Source organism: Cervus canadensis, chromosome 26, assembly GCF_019320065.1.
Source record: "Cervus canadensis isolate Bull #8, Minnesota chromosome 26, ASM1932006v1, whole genome shotgun sequence".
NCBI classification, from domain to species: Eukaryota; Metazoa; Chordata; class Mammalia; order Artiodactyla; family Cervidae; genus Cervus; species Cervus canadensis.
The window spans coordinates 3,464,656-3,482,940 of record NC_057411.1 but is presented as its reverse complement, the minus strand read 5'-3'; the positions used below and the strand labels follow the sequence as shown (position 1 = coordinate 3,482,940).

The following is an 18,285-nucleotide window of genomic DNA, read 5'->3' as shown; positions in this document are numbered from 1 at the left end:
GCGCATGTTTATGAGTCTATGGTAACATGAGAGAAGAATGGAGGGAAGGCTGGAGCAAAAATAAGAGCCTTGAATTCCTGGTGATTTTAATAAAATTTTAATAAAACAGAGACATCTCTCTAGCAAAGTCAAGCTTCACAGCAAACTAGTACAGTTTTTGTTTGCATTTTAGAGGAAGATAGTAGCTAGAAGCACACTTCTGACCACGGAGTTCTACGTGGGGTAACTGCTGGGTTACGTGGGTAGTTGGTACAGGAGCATCTTCTTCCTTCTTAAGGAGCCTAATCAGTCATGACAAAACTTACCATTTTTGAGTGCTTTTTATGTAATAGGCACATGAACAGACTTCAGTTGAGTATAATGAGGCAGTCACCACTGTCATGGGAGATGAGCTTTCAAGAGCTCATCTGTTCACTGCCACAGAGCAGTAAGAGGTTGGGACAAGGCTGGCACCTCTGAACCCAGAACGCTGACACCAAGCATCTACTTGATTAAAGCTGGGTCAGTGAAGGAAACACCTAGACTAATAGAACAGGGGCCCTGGACTGCTGCTAACTCGAGACTGCACATACATGAAAAAGTCTAAATGACACTGAAAATATGTATAAAGGATTTTCTTGTTTTGTGGTCAATTAGCATTCATTCTTGTCTGTAATAAAATAATGGAAAATGCTTAACTGAAACGTGGGTCTATTTTTCATTGATTATTGGTATGTTTCTGGTCACACCATTCGCCCTCAAGACTTTAAAAGGATTCCTCTTTATTACAGGTCACCTTTAACCCCTCTTCCCTCTCCTTTCAGGAATTACTTCTGCAGGAGTAGAAGCCATGACAGTAAAAAATAAATAAATAAAAATTGATGGTATCTGGTGTGCTTACCTCATTTTTAATAGGATTTTGTGGTTCAGGGTGAGTCTTTATTTTAAGCTGGAATAACTCTTAGGCTCTATGCAGGGTTCACTGGTCTGGACAGTCCCTCCTGAATACAAAGGATGCTCCAGTCACAAAACATACTGAATTAAACAATACAAGTCACCTCCCTCCAAGCAACTGATAGAATTTTGTCCCAGAAACAAGTGAGAATAAAGACTGAAAGGTGGAGCGTGAACATCTCAGGACGGATGTTCCAAATCTAAGCCAAAAAGAATACAAACCATTTTCTCAGGATTCCTCATGTCAACATTGTGAATTACTTCACTGTTCATATTAATTTTTAGACAATCTCTTTTAGGAGGAAACAGGCTAGTTACATCAGTCTGAACCACATAAAATTGCTAACCAAGAAGGGTCATTTCACATGAATCAACTTAATAATCATCTTAGCAATGTTTTCTATATTCACTTTTCAATTTAAATGGAGATCTTGGGTTATAAAAATAAAATGAGAAAACACAGCACATACTAATTCTTAATAAATGTTTATCGAATCTTTAAGTATACAAATTCTAGTGATCTGATAGCCCTGCAAGCATCTTACACGCACGCATGTGTGCGTGTGCTCAGTTGCAAGGTTGTGTCTGACTTTTTGTGACCTGTGGCCTACAGACCACCAGGCTCCTCTGTCCATGGGATTTTTCAGGCAAGAATATTGGAGTGGGTTGCCATTTCCTTCTCCAGGGGATCTTCCTGACCCAGGGATCAAACCCAAGTCGCCTGCATCTCTTGCCTTGGCAGGCGGGTTCTTTACCTATGAGCCACATGGGAAACCTCAACTTACACATACTAGGTACAAACCATTCTAATGTCAGGGTGAATGCACTTTAACACTTTCAAGTTTAATTTCACTGACTCTGAAATAATAAAATAAAAATTCCATTTGACTTTATATTTACACTTTTATTAGAATTCTTCAGAACTGTGAACAACTGGACAACATATCAGGAAAAAACACATAGAACATCAAGATCCTTTAAACTTGCACCGCTTACATATTTACACATAAAGTTACTGTATATATAAAAAATATTTTCAAGGACCCATGGGCTTGGGAATATTCAAAAGACATTATTGCTACATTTCAATATTTACAAAAAAAAAGCCACAAAATAATTTCAAACATTAAGCTACTGCAAAGAAACATCAGATGTAAAAAAAAAAATATATAAAAATATAAACTTTCAAGAATATCCAAGACAAAACTCTCAGTGAAGTGCCCCTGAAGTACCTAGACATCTACAATTAACAACCACTTTTCTTACTATAACCAAAGTCAATAGAAATGCAAAGGAAATTTTCAGACAAAGTGTGGCAAACAGCAAAAATGTCTTACATTAGCAACAAAACGCCCCAACCTGTTACCTTTGGAAAGGTGCGAGAGCATAGAACTCCAGTGCAAATGGTTACTTTCAGATAAATGGCCACAGTTCTCTAAATGAACGCAGAGAGACCTAGGAGGGGAAAACCGTGAGGGCAGCATACCTGAATCTTGCAAGACAACACATAAACCTTGCCATGTACCCATGGACCTCCTATAATTGGGTAGAGGCAAAAAAACAAACCAACAGGGTAACACTAAGAATAATATCCAGGGTACAGCCTAAAGGGTAGAACTGAAACATGTTTCAGTAGGAGAGTAGCATTAATAAGGTCTAAGGAACAGGTACAGCATGTTGAGTATAAGTAACAGAGTGCCTTAAGTGCAGGTGGATTGCAAATAAATATGGACTTAAGCACTCCTCTGTGGAAGCTTTTGGTAAGCCTCTCTACACAGCAAGGTGAAGTGAAACAAAAGCTGGGCTGCTGCTGAAAGCAGGCTACTTCTTGGGTGCTGAAGGACCCTCCTGGGCTCAAGGCAAGACTACTCCCAAAATATTTTGTCTACAAGCATACATACACACGCACACATACACACTTATATAGATACTGGCCAGGTGTCCAGGACATGCCTGTGATGGAGGCTGAGTCTAAAGTTTATTTTTGGCTACAGAAGAATCCAAACTAAGATAGCATTGGTTGTCACTCCTGCCACAGTCATGCAATAAATCACTTTTTCAAATGGCATCAAATCCACTGAACACGATGACATTCTGAAGCTGGTCGGCTTGTTCTGGACAATCTCTAGAGCAAGTTCATCGGCTACAAAAGGAGATTTTTGTTAAGATTGTGCTTGGCAATAATTTTTTTTTTTTTAAAGCACTGTTTCCTTCAAACTTGTTCTGGCTCATTAGTTATTCCTATACACAGCAGACTCAAGCCAGAATTATATTCAGACACTACACCTTGTGGGTTTCCCCCCCCTCAAATATGTGAATGTGTACAATTTATAGATGAGTATATACAAAATGCGTTCTGGGAAGCCGTCTCTCCAATTCAGCTGCTACTAGTCAATTTGATTTAGAAACCAGTTCAGAAGCATGAAGGCTCATGCCCAGCAGTCTTTATTCAGGCCCGGAGAACATTTTTCCATGGCCTATGTCTAACTCCCAGCATGAAATACTAGATTTCTTGAGCCCAGATATTCATAGGCTTCTGGCCTTTGAATAACATTCTATTTTCCGCATCAAGGGATAAGGTTTCAGCTTCTAGTCTTGCTGCATCATCATAGCATCATGGGTGATTATGAGGAATGAAGGTGACTACTGCCATGTACTCCAACTATCAACTACACTTTTCGATAGAAATTGGGAGAAACCTTGGGGAGGACTCAGTGTGTCTAGCCCATCCCACCCTCCCTTTCTCCAAGTCTGAAGTTTCCTCCTTAGCAGGGGCTAGTGTGCTATTAGGAACATAGGCAGCTCGATGGTAGCTGATGACAAAAATCACCGGCCACTAAAGGGTGCTCGTAAAGACAGGATTACATCAGGGTGTCCACTACCCTGGAGTAGGATTCGAGTCGAAGGAAAACAAAGGAACCATTGTGAAAACCCAAAGAGTGGGGGGGTCGGGGTTGTCAGGAGGCCCCCCGGACGCAGACGCTGCTTCAGACCTCTTCGTGGACAAGCAGAGGCTGCGTGGAGGAGGCGCTGCTACCCACGGAGTTGATGCGCACAGAATGGTCCACCGCGGGGCTCTCCCGGTGGGGGCTGCAGTTTGCTAAGTTGGAATAAATCTGAGGAAAATAAATCCACAGTCAATACGCCAGTCCCCACAAGGAACAAAGGGGCACATGTGCAGCTTAGGAACTGCAAATAACTTAGAAGATTCTCACAGCCAGGAGGTTGACAAGGCCTTACAGCCAAGAACCGAATCATACGGACCAGTTTTATCCCTCTTTTTCCCATGGTCTGATTATGTAAGAGGTGATAGTCCAAAATGTGCTTTTCTGCTGGGACGCATCTAGGAACGAGAACGATCTAACTTTTTAAAAGGCACATAAATTTCTGAAGCCAATTCCCATCTAATGGCTCATGTCATTCACTAAGAAATTGGTGGTTCTTCCATTGAGAACCAGGCACTTGGGTGTGAAATGCTGTCTAATTTGAAATGTGCTTTGACACCCAGAAGAGCAAGTTTCAACCTGAAAGTATCAATGGTATAATCTTAAGAAAAGATAGCTCCAAGCACAATCCAGAAGAAACAAGCAGCTTAAAAAAAAATCTGAGTCGACGTAAGGATCACTCATTCTTCCTTAAAAGCAAAAGAAATCATCAATTTGAGTTTTGAACTCCCCGCTTCTCAAATCACTGGGAGGGATCCCTCAACTTCAAGCCACTCTTCATTCTCTATGGTTTGTGGCCATGAAAGCTATCTTCCATGCTCTAGTTATACTGACTTGAGCAGAAGGTTTATTTTACTGCAGGGAACAAGCTGTCTTTTCTATGCACCTTACCCCAACCCTCCAAAGGCTGAATGGCCTGACATGTGACAGAGAGATGATGCAAACCCCCATGACCAATACTAGGGGTGGAGAAGGAAAAGTGCCAAATCCTTATGGGAACTTTTATGTCCACACTTCTGAGCGCCAAGCCCTCTACTCTTTCCCCTCTTCATCTCATATCCCTTGGCTCAGAGTAGGGGGCTAGGCAAGAAGAACTTGTTTCCATTGCTTCCCTTTCCTACGCAATTTATAGCCTAAGTGAAGGAGAGAAAGGGTGGGTAGCTTAGTCCTCATCCCCAGAACCTGAGGAGGAGGACATGCTTTAGAACCAAGAAAACGGAGATCCATGCCTGGACAGAGTGTACTCACATGATTGGTGCTCTCTGAGATCTGCTTCTCAATCAGCTGCACAATCTGCTTAAATGTTGGCCTCTTCAAGGGATCGGCATCCCAGCAGGTCTTCATGATGTCATACCTGCAAGACCAGGGCCAATTATCACTCCTCAATGCCCTTAACTGATTTACAGGTATATGTCATTCAACAATTTCAAACCTAATTCCAGGGCTACACAACTGGACATACTGAATGTCATGGGTATAAAATAAAACTTTGTGTACTGAGACTCTGCCAAAACTTTGTTTATTTGGTAGCAAGTTTTATGAAACTCAGTGACAGAAATAGCATTTGCCCAGGATGTCACAACAAGGAACCAAGTGACATTTCAAACTATGCTTAGTGAAAACCCTCAACATACGGGTTTCTGTCTTTAAAAAAGGAAGACAAAAGAGGAAACGTTATCTGAAGGAAGGACATCTGGGCCCTTACATTTCCGCAGGTGCATGGTCAGGGCTGAGCATTCGGAACCCTTCCTTGATCATCTTGTAGAACTTAGAATCGACTGGCATTCCAGGGTAGGGGCTGCTTCCTGAGGCACAAACAGTTTGCAAATCAGCATGACAATAAGCAAGGGGAGCACCTTACCACCTTAAAGAAGCCGCTCTGAGTGTGACCAAGGTGCCTTTGGCAAGGCTCACTTTACCTAAAGAGAACAGCTCCCACAGAAAAATCCCATAGGACCAGACATCACTTTCAAACGTGTACACACAGTTGAAAATACTCTCCGGTGCCATCCACTTCACAGGGAGTCGAGCCTGCAATGGAAGCACAACAGATCCAACAATGTGAATCACAAAGCTAAAAAAATAAACTGAAAAGAAAATATTCCTATGGAGAGGTGGGGTGAGAACCTGATGGGCATCTCACAAAGACCTTCTACTCATATGACCTCAGAGGACCCTGATTGCCTCTAAGAATTACGTTATGTATGGTTTTTTCAGTTTGGGGTGGTTTTTCTTTTGCAGGGTGGAGTGGGGACTGAACCCAGGCCTTGTCAGTGAAAGTCCAGAATCCTAACCATGGGACCGGCGGGGAACTCCTGTGAATTATGATTTTTGACTTTTTTTCCGACTACCTCTGAAATAAGTGGATCACCAGTACAGCTAGCCCCTGAACAATGAGGGTCTGAACTGCATGGGTCCACTTATACAAGAATATTTTTCAATAATAAATGCTACATGATCCATGCTTGGTCGAATCCAAGGACGTGGAGGAACCACGGATATCGAGGGCTGGCTTTCATTTATACTGAGATTCACTCCTGCCTTGTGCAATGGTCAGCTGTATACTATCTTCTGGAGTGGGTTGCCATTTCCTTCTCCGGGGGATGTTCCCAACCCAGGGATCGAACCTTGGTCTCCTGTACTGCAGGCAGATTCTTTACTGTCTGAGACACCAGGGAAGCCCCAGTACTACCTTCATTTTCAAGATGGGGGTCACTGAGTCTGTACAGCCTGGCGTTAGGAGCACAGATGTCGGAGACAGACGCTGGGGTTCTAACCTGGGCTCCACCGCTGGCCTTGTGTAACAGAGGTTAGTCACCAAAGGAGGTCAGTCACCCTCATCCCTTAACAGAGCCGTGGCCTCCCAGGGTAAGGGCCACATCGCGCAGCCCCTTCAGGGCCGTGTGCAGCCACGTGGCTCGGCTTCAGCCACCAAGTACTGTGTGACAGCTTCTGGAAAACGTCCTTAATGTGAGGCTGGCATGTGTCCTGTGGCCTTTTCCTTCTTGTCTCTTCCTCCACTGTCTTGCCTTCTGGATATCTTGGCTGGCTTTCTTGAGGCCATCATGGACCATGAAGCTAAGGGCCACACCAGGGATGGTATAAAATGGAAAGGTTGAGGAATCTGCTCCCTGGTATAGAACCTCCCTACCAGGCCTGGCCTGCAACTCCTATACTTGTTTTACTTTCCTTCTGGGTGTTCCGTCAAACACAGGCACAATTATCCCTTACTAACACACTGGGAACATCACATACATCTGTTAATAGAAGCCTCAGGATATCCTTATGTCAAGCGAAAATCATACCTCAAATTCCATGAGTTGTCTTGTGGGTTAAATGAGATAATGTGGGTACCAGAGCTTAGTTCAGTATGGCTGATTCACTAGGATCTGAAAAATTGCCCTGTACAAGCAACCACTCGATAAGACAGTAGTGGCTTATGCCGACTATGACTATTCCAACGTGGTAAGTGGCAGATTCAGAGTTTAAATTCAACAGTTGAACTTCACATCCTGAACTCCTCCCGCTAACATCCAGCCAAACTTTCTGTGACCATTCCTCTTAGAGACATTTCTGGATTCTTGGATCTTAATTTACCACAGAAAGCTAAATCAACCCTTCCCCTAATCCACTTAGGACCCAAAACTGGGAAGACAATTTTTTTCTGGTCTTAAAATTATTTTAGTCAGTAGGAAAAAAATAAAAATGATTTCCAGTATCCCCTCCCAGATTTTCTGCTAAAGTTCTTATAGGGGCTCTTAACCTGAGATCTATTAATAAAAGGTGTCTTGAAATCAGAGGTGCTGGGGTCATCTTTACCAAATACTACACACCCACTAAATGATAGAACCAGGTTCGAACTCAGCAGGACGGGGCCCGGAACCCACTAGCCTTTTGTCACTATTCAACGGTCTGGATAGAGACCTTTCATCCTTCCTTCCAGTAGTGCACCAGGATGGTGGGGACTTGGTGTTATTAACACTCCTAGCCTTAGCAAGTTATTATTATAGAAACGCATGCTGTCATCAGAAAGTAAACCCAGCGACATTTCTACAAAAACCAAGTCTAGTACAGCCCACCCACAGAGACGCCTCAGTGATGGAGAAGGAAATATTACATTATCTGTAGGCACACAAATAGCTACCTCTAGGAATAGCTCTGGACTGAAGATATGGGCCTGGGAAAATAGATGGAGAAAAATATATGTTCAGGACTACTGGCTTCCCATACTAATGGGATATTGCTCTGGGAATCACAGGCTCTGGTTTCAGCCTCTACTGATCCGTGTCATCTCAGACAAATATCACTAAAATACACTGTGCTTTTAGTTTCCCCAACTTTTAAAATGTGAAGACGCTGCATTCTAATGCCAAGGGGGTTGCCCTGATGATACAATGAAAATTGGCAATGAAATAAAGCACTTTGAAATAAAATCACTATGTTCCATAAGCCAATTATTCCTTATGAACGTCTTTAATAAGCTCTCTTCATTATAAGATCCAACATTCTATATGCCTAATTCGGAACATTATCTTCGATTTTAATCTTTTTCACATAGACTGTCAATCTCAAAATAAAATTTCCTGCTGTGACCTTCAGGTCCACATTTGTTTCACTTGAACAAAATCGAGTTCATTGCTATTCTCAAGCTATAATGAAAATTAAGGCTATTTCTGTTTCCTTCACATGCCCCATAATTACACAATTAGAATTAGGAATTCTATTATTGGAATTTTGCTTAAGTATACTTAATTTGACTGCTAAAACGCATGATATTGCGAAGGTGGATTGGCATTATGAAAATCATAAGACAATATTTAAGAAAACTTGAAACAAAAATCTTTCACTGGACTGTCGAGAGAGAGTGGGTACTCACGTTTCCTTTGACCACATAATTAGAATCATTCTTGATGTCTCTGGCTAGACCAAAATCACAAATCTTTGTGATTCGACCATGAGTAAGGAGGATATTTCTGGCTGCCAAGTCTCTATGAATACACTATTAGGAGAGTAGGAGACAAAGAAAACCATTTACATTTATTTTAAACTTTTTAAAGAGTGAAAGCTATACTTAATGCTAGAGTGCTGCTTATGTTATACAGCACCAATAGTTTTGCTTTACATGTAAACTATTTGGTGCACCAAAAATAAATATCTAGATTACACTTTGAATGATGCTCAAATTTGTGTTTTACATTGTTAGGACTTTAATTACTATAATTGCTTTCAAAACCAACTTGAATAAATGCTTCCCCCCCTCCGCCTTAGGACTGCTTTCATTTTACATGCTTCTCTTTGAATATGTCCTTTTAAAAAGAGTTTCTAAAATGTCTACAACTTGAATTTGACCCCTCCAAAGGACAAAGGGAAGAGGCTCTTTATTTCAGTCATCCTATATCCTCTTTTAGTTTGCTAATTGTTTGGAAATGTCACCAATGACACTTACGGGTAGGATCTGTAACCTCATCGTATTCTGTCAGCCTGGTTTCCTAAGAAATTCCTCTCACCCTTCTCTTCCTATCCTCAACCTTCTGATCAAATGTTTATTACTCTCTCTCGATTCCTTACTTCCCCAGCACTTGGTAAACCATACATGCAATATTTGAGGTCTAACTTCAAAAAGACTCATGTATGTGCTTCATCAAGCACTGCAACTACAAGAGATAACCTTTCCTTTGGCTGATAAAATAACTATCTCTTTATTTTCTAAGAGCAGCTCCTATATTCTAAAAGCCAAATTCTAAATGAATTCATTGCATATAAAAAATATATTCATAGAAAGCTCATTTAGACAGGCTTGCACTTTAAAACTTATGAGAACAGGAATTTCAAAGAGACAGCAGTTGGAACATGAAGAAGCTATATTTCCTCTGCTTTTGGTTACCACACTTCAAGCGACACTCTGCATTCTAACTATGGCTCTAAATACTCCCTGGGGGTGGTGGGAGCAGGGACAGGACCCTTCTGAGCACCCTTCTGAGAGTGACCCCCACTTACATTCTTTGAAGCAAGGAACGCCATGCCCTTTGCCACCTGGTAAGAAAAGCTTAGCAAGTCCTCCAAGTCCAGGGCCAGCTCGTCATCTTCCATGATAGCGGGAGTCACGTCTCTTTCTATGTATGAACCTGTGAGGAGAAGAAGGATTTTCTTAGCAATTGAAATCTTAAAGACAAAGAGAGTAAAAGACAGGGCTGGTAATCGGGGAACTGATGTGAACTTGCAGGCAAATCCTCTCCCCAGTGTTAAGGACAGGAAGGTGCTGAATCGCAAATTAATCTTCCCAATCCTGGGCTAAGTTACAAAATCTTTAAGGAAGAAGAATGGTGGATGAACACAAAAGTCTCATATTTTTATATGTATCTGATGTATTTTGATATTCATGTGTTATCAAATATGCAACAAGATGCTCAGATACAATAACACAGGCTCCGACTCCAAATACCCGCTTACCCTGATCCTATTGTAAAGAAGAACCAGTTACTACCAGGAATGGTGTTAGATTCCATGGTGGTATGAGAAACTCTGAGTCAATGAGGTTGTTCTTATTGTTTGATAGGTACCCACCTATTCTTGCAGATCTCCTCTTGTCTGCCTTGGTTGGTACTACATAAGAAACTCCAGGTTTCATGTCCATGTACTCATTAGTACTATCACTGCTGGGAGAAATGAAACATCCATCAAATCACGAGTAAATAAAACAGAAGATGGGTGAGCACACGAGAGGCAGGCTCTCTCTCCACTCCCTTTTTCACATAAGAGGCTGATTTATTTAAAGAAAGTACTGCCAAGTTTGAATGAAGAAAATCTTGTTCAGTAAGATATGAGTTTTTAATATTCAACATTCAGGTCCAATCCCTAGGAATTAGATGGCCTTTTTTGTATTCAACTGTAAAGGGGACTCTGGTTAGAAATTTCCTATCTCTTGACACCAGGGATTTAATGAGAAACACAGAACCAAAACCATTATCCCACATCACTTCAAACTCTCTAAATTAGCCTCAAGAGAGATACGATGAAAGAGACAAGAAAGAGACAAAGAACCAGAGTTTCTGAGATGTGTTATTAGTGGGGGAAGACAGGGATCGTTAACATATAGCGACTGATGGAAGATGGTTTAAAAAAACCAAGTTTGGTTCAGATAAACACCAATAATTTGGATGATTTTCTGAACCATCTGGACCTCTTGAATCTGTAACATTTGGCTGGAGAGTCTTCAAGATTTCTAGTACTTCCTGCTTCTGATTAGCATAGAAACACCATGACAACAATCTCCTTCACAGCGTGCTGGTGGTTCCAATCCCATATGGGATCCCAAAGCACAAAAAACACTACACAGAATTGAACTATTTAGGCCATTATTACAGAAAATCAAAAAATATATATGGGGCCAAGGTTTTAGAAATAAGGCAAAGTGGTTCATTTATTCACATAAAGAGCATATGTCAGAGAAACAACCAAAGGTGGTTTGGTTTATATTATATTTTACTGCCACTTGACACCACTCAAAGTTTACAGGATTGAAAAATATAAAAAAAAAGCTTCATCTAGGGTTTAAAACTTCAGCCAGAGGTACAGAAAAACACTTTAAGAGGTAATCGCCCATCAACCATATTTATCGAGGTCGCTTTGAGGGCCTGGGGTTAAGTTCAGGAGATAAAGTCTTGCCTTCTCAAAATGTAGGGGATATGGTAAATAAGAAGGAAAGAGGAAACCCATCACACAGCTGCAGGATAACATGTTTAAGAGATTGGGCATGATGACTATGATTCTGCTGGGCTGCATACATCGAGAAAATCTTAAATGTGGATCTTAACAAACACTTCGAAAGAAAAGGCACAACATGGCAGAGAATTCTATTCTGATCGTAAACTACACCAATTCTTCTTAAAGGAACTTGAAACTCTTGACATATTCAAATTCAGAATGGTATCAAGGATAAAAGAGATGAAAATAAGGTGCAGAATTTTAAAAAATGTGCTACAGTAGTTGTGCCTCTTGATAGCCTAAGTTAAGGAAAAAGAGGACAAGGAATACAGAAATAATTCCGAGGTAGATGGTGAGAAACCCTGGTATGGAGAGCTGTGTGGAGCTCCCTGCCATTCTGTTAAAGGTTTAAGGGAATTCACTGTGATAAGCTGGCAGCCTTTCCCATGTTCCCTAGAAACAGCGCCTCACTCTAAGATGCAGAGGATCCTGCTGGACAGTATAACAGACTGACGCACAAGAAGAACCACGGTAAGAGAAAGAGGCACAGAAATTGTACAGGACCCGGGCTCAACAGCATAGAGAGACTGACGTGCAGGGAAGAACCATTCCAAGAGAAACAGGTACAGACCTCATTCAGCTAGAGAGAACTAACGCTCAGAAAAACACTAAAGATACATTTTTAAAATTCAACACAAACTTAAGTTCAAGACTATTTGAATCTCTACAGTTTGAACTTTCTAAACCGTTAATCACATTTAAATGATTTAATAATTCTGATTTTGCACCTCAAAGTACCTCAGTTCACTTTTTTGAAGAATCAGCCTTGATTGCAAACCCTTATGACCCCATGAACTGCCTGTCAACAGCTATTTATGTAAATCAGTCTTACCAGGAAGACTCCTTTGAATGAAGAAGGTTCTTATAAAGCGCCACTTCGGTGTGATCTTCCTGCTTTGAGCAAATAAATGAATCACGCTTTCTTCTCAAAAAATTCAGAAGATCACCATAGCAACAATATTCCGTAATGACCAGGGTGGGCCCTATGAGCATTTAAGAGACGGTTAGAGGGAGGTGAGATATATAGACCATCCAGTCTTCCATAAAAATACTCAAGGGCGATCACAGCCATTCACATTCAGGGTCAATGCTAAGCCTACCAAGTAGGCGTACAATCCTATCTATGAACACTGCTTAGCAGAACACGGGATTCTAGGGAGTAAAACTAAACCACCTTTGTAACCTGAATTTCTGCCTGGTTAGGGGTCAGGCATGACTGCTGGTTTTAGACAGGAGTTACAGCTTTCATCATTAGTTATCAAGCTTCCTACCTGAGTCCTCTGATTCACTTGTTTACAGAGAGGGCTTCACGCCTTTTGTAATGTTATTATGGAAATGATGATGACCATAGGCACAAAGAGCAGCATGATAGGAAAACCAACCACTGGAACCGCCAGCTGAGACTGGAAGGTGGGGAGAAACCCTGAAGAGGAGGGCCATCACGTGTGTTCGGGGCCCTATCAGTTGAACTTTTGTTTTCTTTCCCTGTTGTAAAAGTCTTAAAAACTATAGCTCTGAAGTCATTTAACAGACAACTAATTAACTCGGGCAAAAATCTCTCATGAACAATTCATGATGTCGGTGAAGCAACATTTATGGGGGCTGTTTTAAGAAAGCTGTCAACTTGACCGTGGATCTCTCCAGATCTTGAGGAATGGCTCATTTTAACACATCTTTGTTCCTTTAGACCAAAATGTTTTCTGGAAACATCATAGAAAGCCTTGATGGGAGGACTAATGAATGCTTTAAAACTGAAAACTTCTTTTTTTTTATCAAAGTGAAGTCTTTGCTCATTTGGTGTAGATTTGAGGGCTGGTAGGCTTGGAGGCCTATTTTTAATGATAGCATGCACATTAACATTAACTCTTTAGTGGCTAAATGTCATCCAGCCTATATAAAAGCTCGCAAGATAAAAGAAGAGCTTTCTGGAGGAGATGAGACATTCTCAAGATATTCAAGAGGTCAATGTTGGTGTGACATACACGCCCAGTATGTCCTGGGCATTCTACCGCATCATGACAAACACAAAATATAATTCTTAGGAAGAAGACACATGAACCTGGATCTCCTGCATTATAGGCAGATTCTTTATCATCTGAGCCACCAGAGAAACCCCATATATTCTTATATACATTAAAATATACATTCTTAACATTCAGTGGGGTCGGGGGAAATCCAGCAAGAGATTAACCACTTGGGTCAAAATCCTTCAAGGAGATTATAATCAAGCATTGTCAAAAATCATATCAAAATCTCCCACCTTTTGATAATTTGACCAATTACAAGAGTCAGGCTGGCCATGGCCTTACCTCCAATGGTGCACGCTCCCAGAAGATTCACAATATTCATATGATTACCGAGGTAACTCAAGACTTTGAGTTCAGACATTAGGGCTTCTCGTTCTGTTAAATGGGCGCTTGCTAAAATTAAAAACATCTTATTTTAGCAAAAAGCGAATCTGGGACACTGACGGTGAGCACCCATAACAGCCTGCAGGAACTTACGTTTGAGCATCTTGACAGCAACAGTCATGGCTGCATCCGATTTAATTAAGCCATAAGCAGTGGCCTCAACGACCTTCCCAAAGGCGCCAGCACCCAAGGTTTTCCCTGGAGGAAGGAAGACAGGGGAGTAAGTGGCGGTGGTGGAACTGAAGAAACGTGTGTCATTTCAAAACCAATAGAAGAATTAGGGACAAATGTGTCAAGATAGACTTCCCTAAAGTGTACTTGATGCCAAATCTCCCAAAGGCAGTGAAATCGCAGAAATAACCCTTATTGTTTCAGGTGAAATAAAACAAAGAAGGCTACTGGGATTCCATAAAGGCACTGCTATGTGAAAACAAAAAGGTGTCATGGAAAACCCCTGTAGCATACTGACCAAAACTCAGCCTGTTCCTGGGAAATTCCCATTTGTGATCATAAGGAAGTTGTGTTGGGTCTATGTAAACATAATTGTTTCCATTTATCTCCTCAACAACCTTCCACTGTACTTCATACATGGGTTTCTGGTGGAGGGAGAAAGGGAAAGAGGAGTCATCTTTTAATGGTTAATGGTTCTACCATTACGGCATTTGAGGGAGAGAACAAATAAATGGTTACCTGCAAATATTTGTATGTAAGAATCATCACGAAGATACACATCAAACCAGCTGCGATCACAAAACCAATCAGCAACGGCGTGAACAGGGTGTGGGCATGGATTTGTTCTAAAATCAAAGAGGGATGTGGAGTTACAACCTATTTAGCCTGGTCGGATCTTTACACAACACCTCTCACCTCCAACTCACCCACCTCCCACACTACCGCCCATCACAGCTGGAGTCAAACCAGGTGCATCTGAGCTCCTGGCCTTGGCTATTATCTTACTCTAGGAATCTTTTAACATAAGCACTTTCAACCAGAAAACTGTGAGAAAGAAGTTGAGATTTCCAGAGCACAAGAATAACGTTAGGCAGTTTTTCAGTAAAAAGTGACATCTGAGTGAACTCTGCACTTCAAATTCCTGCCTTGAACTTTAAGATGTTTCCTTCATGGATGTTTTATTACTCTATTCTTTATGCTTTCCTGTCTTTTCCAAATTTTCTACATGAAATATCGAGTGTCTTTCACAACCAAGAAAAACATTTTTTAAAGTGTTCTTTTCATTGCCCTGCCTGGAAAAAAAAAATCCATGAAGAACAATATAAGACTCTTCCCCTCATCACTCAAATACTGAACAAATACCACTTTTTGGCACTCATCTTTGCCAACTCAAGGAAACAAAAACCAAACCCTATGAATGTATGCACCCAGTTCTTTTGTCTTCCAACTTCATACCAATTCATCAATTTGTCTAAGGATCATTTAACTTATGTTGGGAGAGCTAGTCATTCATGAGTCAGATTTTAAAGATGTTAAAAGAAAATAGCTCATTAACATGATTTCACAAAAGGTAATGTTAACTTTCTGACATGGTGTCTGGCAATGTGTTAAAGTAACTGATTTTAAGTAACAATTTAAATAATTTTTAATTGAATTTAAATTTTTTAATTGTCCTAATTCCGTTTCTGTTTGGGTATAAGGTAAATCTATTTCCCCTATTTTATTTCTCTATCCTTTTCTAATGGAAACAGTTGGAAATACATGATTAATTGTACATATATACACACACATGCACATGCATACACACATACATACATATGTGCACACACGCATAAAATACATAAAACACATAAAGAGCATGGTTACTGCCCACACTTTATTAACAAACTAGCACAGAATGAAACTTAGTACGTTTGATGACAATCACATGCGCAATGTAGATATTACCGGAAATGACATGCCAGTGATGGAATGGACTTAAAAGTCATGATTGACATGGCAGGCAGAGTCTAAACATCCCCTTAAATTGGATTAAAAAGAAATATACCTTTGTTGTTACCTTTAAATGCAAAGTTAAAATAGGCAGAACTCTTGCCCACATCGTTGTAAGCCCTGCACTCCACCGTCCCATTGTGTTTGAACGTGCTGTCATCAATGGTGCTATGAACCGCTAGTTTTCCAAATGGTAAGACAGATGAGTTTTGGATCTGTACATCCACTGGCCCAATGGGAACAGAACACCTAGGTGGGAGAAACAGCAGCCCAGACTTACTCTCAAGAGAAAATCAACTGAATGCATTGGATACCGCATACTTTTAAAACCAAGTCAGAGATTCATAATCAGATATTCGCTTTTACAAGTGGAAGTGTGATGACAAATGAGCATGTCTGTGGCACCGAGAGCAAGAAAAGCACTTGGAAGAGGAAAAAGAGAAGAGGTTTTGAGGTGAGATGTGGGTTTAAAATCCGGACTCAAACACCTACTCTGTTGACTTGTGAGTAGGACTTAAAAGTCTCCGAGACTCAGTTCCTACAGCTGTAAAATTGGGGCAGTAATACCCATCTTGGAGGGTTACTGAAAGGATTAGAGATGGATTCAGTAAGACGGCTGGCTTCCGTCCCTGCACACAGCAGCCATTTATAAATAAAGTAATTGTGAACAGATGTATGCAGGGTTGAAAAGGAAGATGGTGGAGGAGGAAAGCAATAAAGTCTTTAAGGATGAAGATAGGGCCACCCCCACACCCCAGAAGTGAGGATGCTCTGGCTCGAAGTGCCACAGAGGGAGATGGAGATTGCCTGCTGGGCCGAATGAACTCCAGGCGGCAAAGATCATCAGGAACCGGACTCAGATGACTCTATTTTAAATTATCCCCCCACAGGCCCAGCAATTTTGTTCCCATACCTGGCTTTACTTTCTCCCTTAGCTTGCAACACCTGCATATGGTAGATATCAGTCTTCTATCCATCTCTACTCATTACAATATAAACTCACTAATGGGACTCAGCTGTGTTTTGTTCACTAGACCCATTTCCAGCATACAGTTGGCATTCCATAAACATTTTCTCAGCGAATGTCTGCAGCTACTGGGGCTGTGTCCCCTGTGGGCAAACTTTCCAGGGGTCCTGAACCTCCCTGCTTCTCCCCCAAAGAAAACACTCAACTAAAACCCAGCTGAGAACAACAGTCTTATGTAACCTCTCTAACTTGCTGTTTATTTTTTTAAAAAGGGCTATTCTGTGAAAAATGAAATTTCTATTATTATCGTGACTACTCAATTGTGATGTTACACTGGGCTTTAAAGCCTGAGCGTAAAATAGCATTTGATGGATAAAAACAGTGATGCTGACCCCATTTTCGTCTCCAGGTAATGCGACAGGACAATTTAAGGCTTAAGTGTGGATTGTGAAAGAGAGGAAGTACAATTCCAGATGTACTCTGCTCAGGGGCTGGGCACTTCATCAAGGAGAAAACCTTTTTAAAACATGTAGCTCCCCAGCACCATATGTATGGTAATTGTCCGATCATTACTTTTTTGGTAACTTGGCAATTAACTTCTGAGGTAATTTTTTTCATGATAACTACAGTCACATTTCCCACACATATTACCTCCTGTGTATATATTGGAAATCTAATTACTCTGTCCTGGGAAATTGCTTTATCTACCTGCAGGCTGGAAATTGCATGATAAATCCAAAAGATAACCACCAAAATAAAGACGTCGTTCAGTAATCATGTTTCAGCAAACAAAATTAATGTCTACCAAGAAAAATATAGCAATTATGCTCTCTAAAAAGCCACATGGATAGAAAAAAAAATTAATCAAAACAAAGTTTTTTAAAAAAAAAAAAAATACTTTGAAAACATATTTGAAATTCAACTGAATTGCAGTCTTTTCCTGATGAGTGTTAAGTGGTATCCAAAATAATCATCTCACCTCTGCTCTGTTCCTGGACAAAAGTACCAATCGATGGTTGGCTCTGGGAACCCTGTGGCCACGCACTGCAGCATGCCGTTCACCAGCCTCTCATGCGTCAGGATTTCTGGTTTTGCTGGAGGAAGAGAGAAGTGGCCATATGTCAGACTGCTGGAAAACCTCATCAAGGCTCCCTCTACAATTTCTGAATCTTTAAAAACTTTCTCAAGGCTTAAGAGGACCCTGGGAGAACATGTTGCTCAAAGGGGAGAATGTGAACCAGTGAATGGAAGGTGCGGGAGGTGGGTGTGAGGGTTTGACCAAGAAAAAGGCTTCCCCGGTTAGAGCTACCCATCCCCTGTG

General features: G+C 41.0%; 1 protein-coding gene across 5 annotated transcripts in view; it reads right to left on the bottom strand.

Moving 5' to 3' along the window:
- Window positions 1-1,816: 1,816 nt before the first annotated feature.
- Window positions 1,817-18,285, bottom strand: part of KIT (KIT proto-oncogene, receptor tyrosine kinase) — a 90,566-nt gene continuing 74,097 nt past the window's right edge. For 2 of the 5 annotated variants that reach the window (XM_043448032.1, XM_043448036.1), the window contains 14 exons: window positions 17,944-18,058; window positions 16,053-16,246; window positions 14,744-14,850; window positions 14,523-14,649; window positions 14,147-14,251; window positions 13,952-14,062; window positions 12,475-12,625; window positions 10,443-10,534; window positions 9,876-10,003; window positions 8,755-8,877; window positions 5,798-5,909; window positions 5,584-5,683; window positions 5,127-5,232; window positions 1,817-4,049 (listed from right to left, as the gene is read on the bottom strand). In XM_043448032.1, the coding sequence (XP_043303967.1) occupies window positions 3,921-4,049; window positions 5,127-5,232; window positions 5,584-5,683; window positions 5,798-5,909; window positions 8,755-8,877; window positions 9,876-10,003; window positions 10,443-10,534; window positions 12,475-12,625; window positions 13,952-14,062; window positions 14,147-14,251; window positions 14,523-14,649; window positions 14,744-14,850; window positions 16,053-16,246; window positions 17,944-18,058 (1,700 nt within the window). In that variant the 3' untranslated portion in view covers window positions 1,817-3,920. The remainder of the gene's footprint in view (window positions 4,050-5,126; window positions 5,233-5,583; window positions 5,684-5,797; window positions 5,910-8,754; window positions 8,878-9,875; window positions 10,004-10,442; window positions 10,535-12,474; window positions 12,626-13,951; window positions 14,063-14,146; window positions 14,252-14,522; window positions 14,650-14,743; window positions 14,851-16,052; window positions 16,247-17,943; window positions 18,059-18,285) is intronic. The other 3 variants (XM_043448033.1, XM_043448035.1, XM_043448034.1) reach the window with 3 other exon arrangements.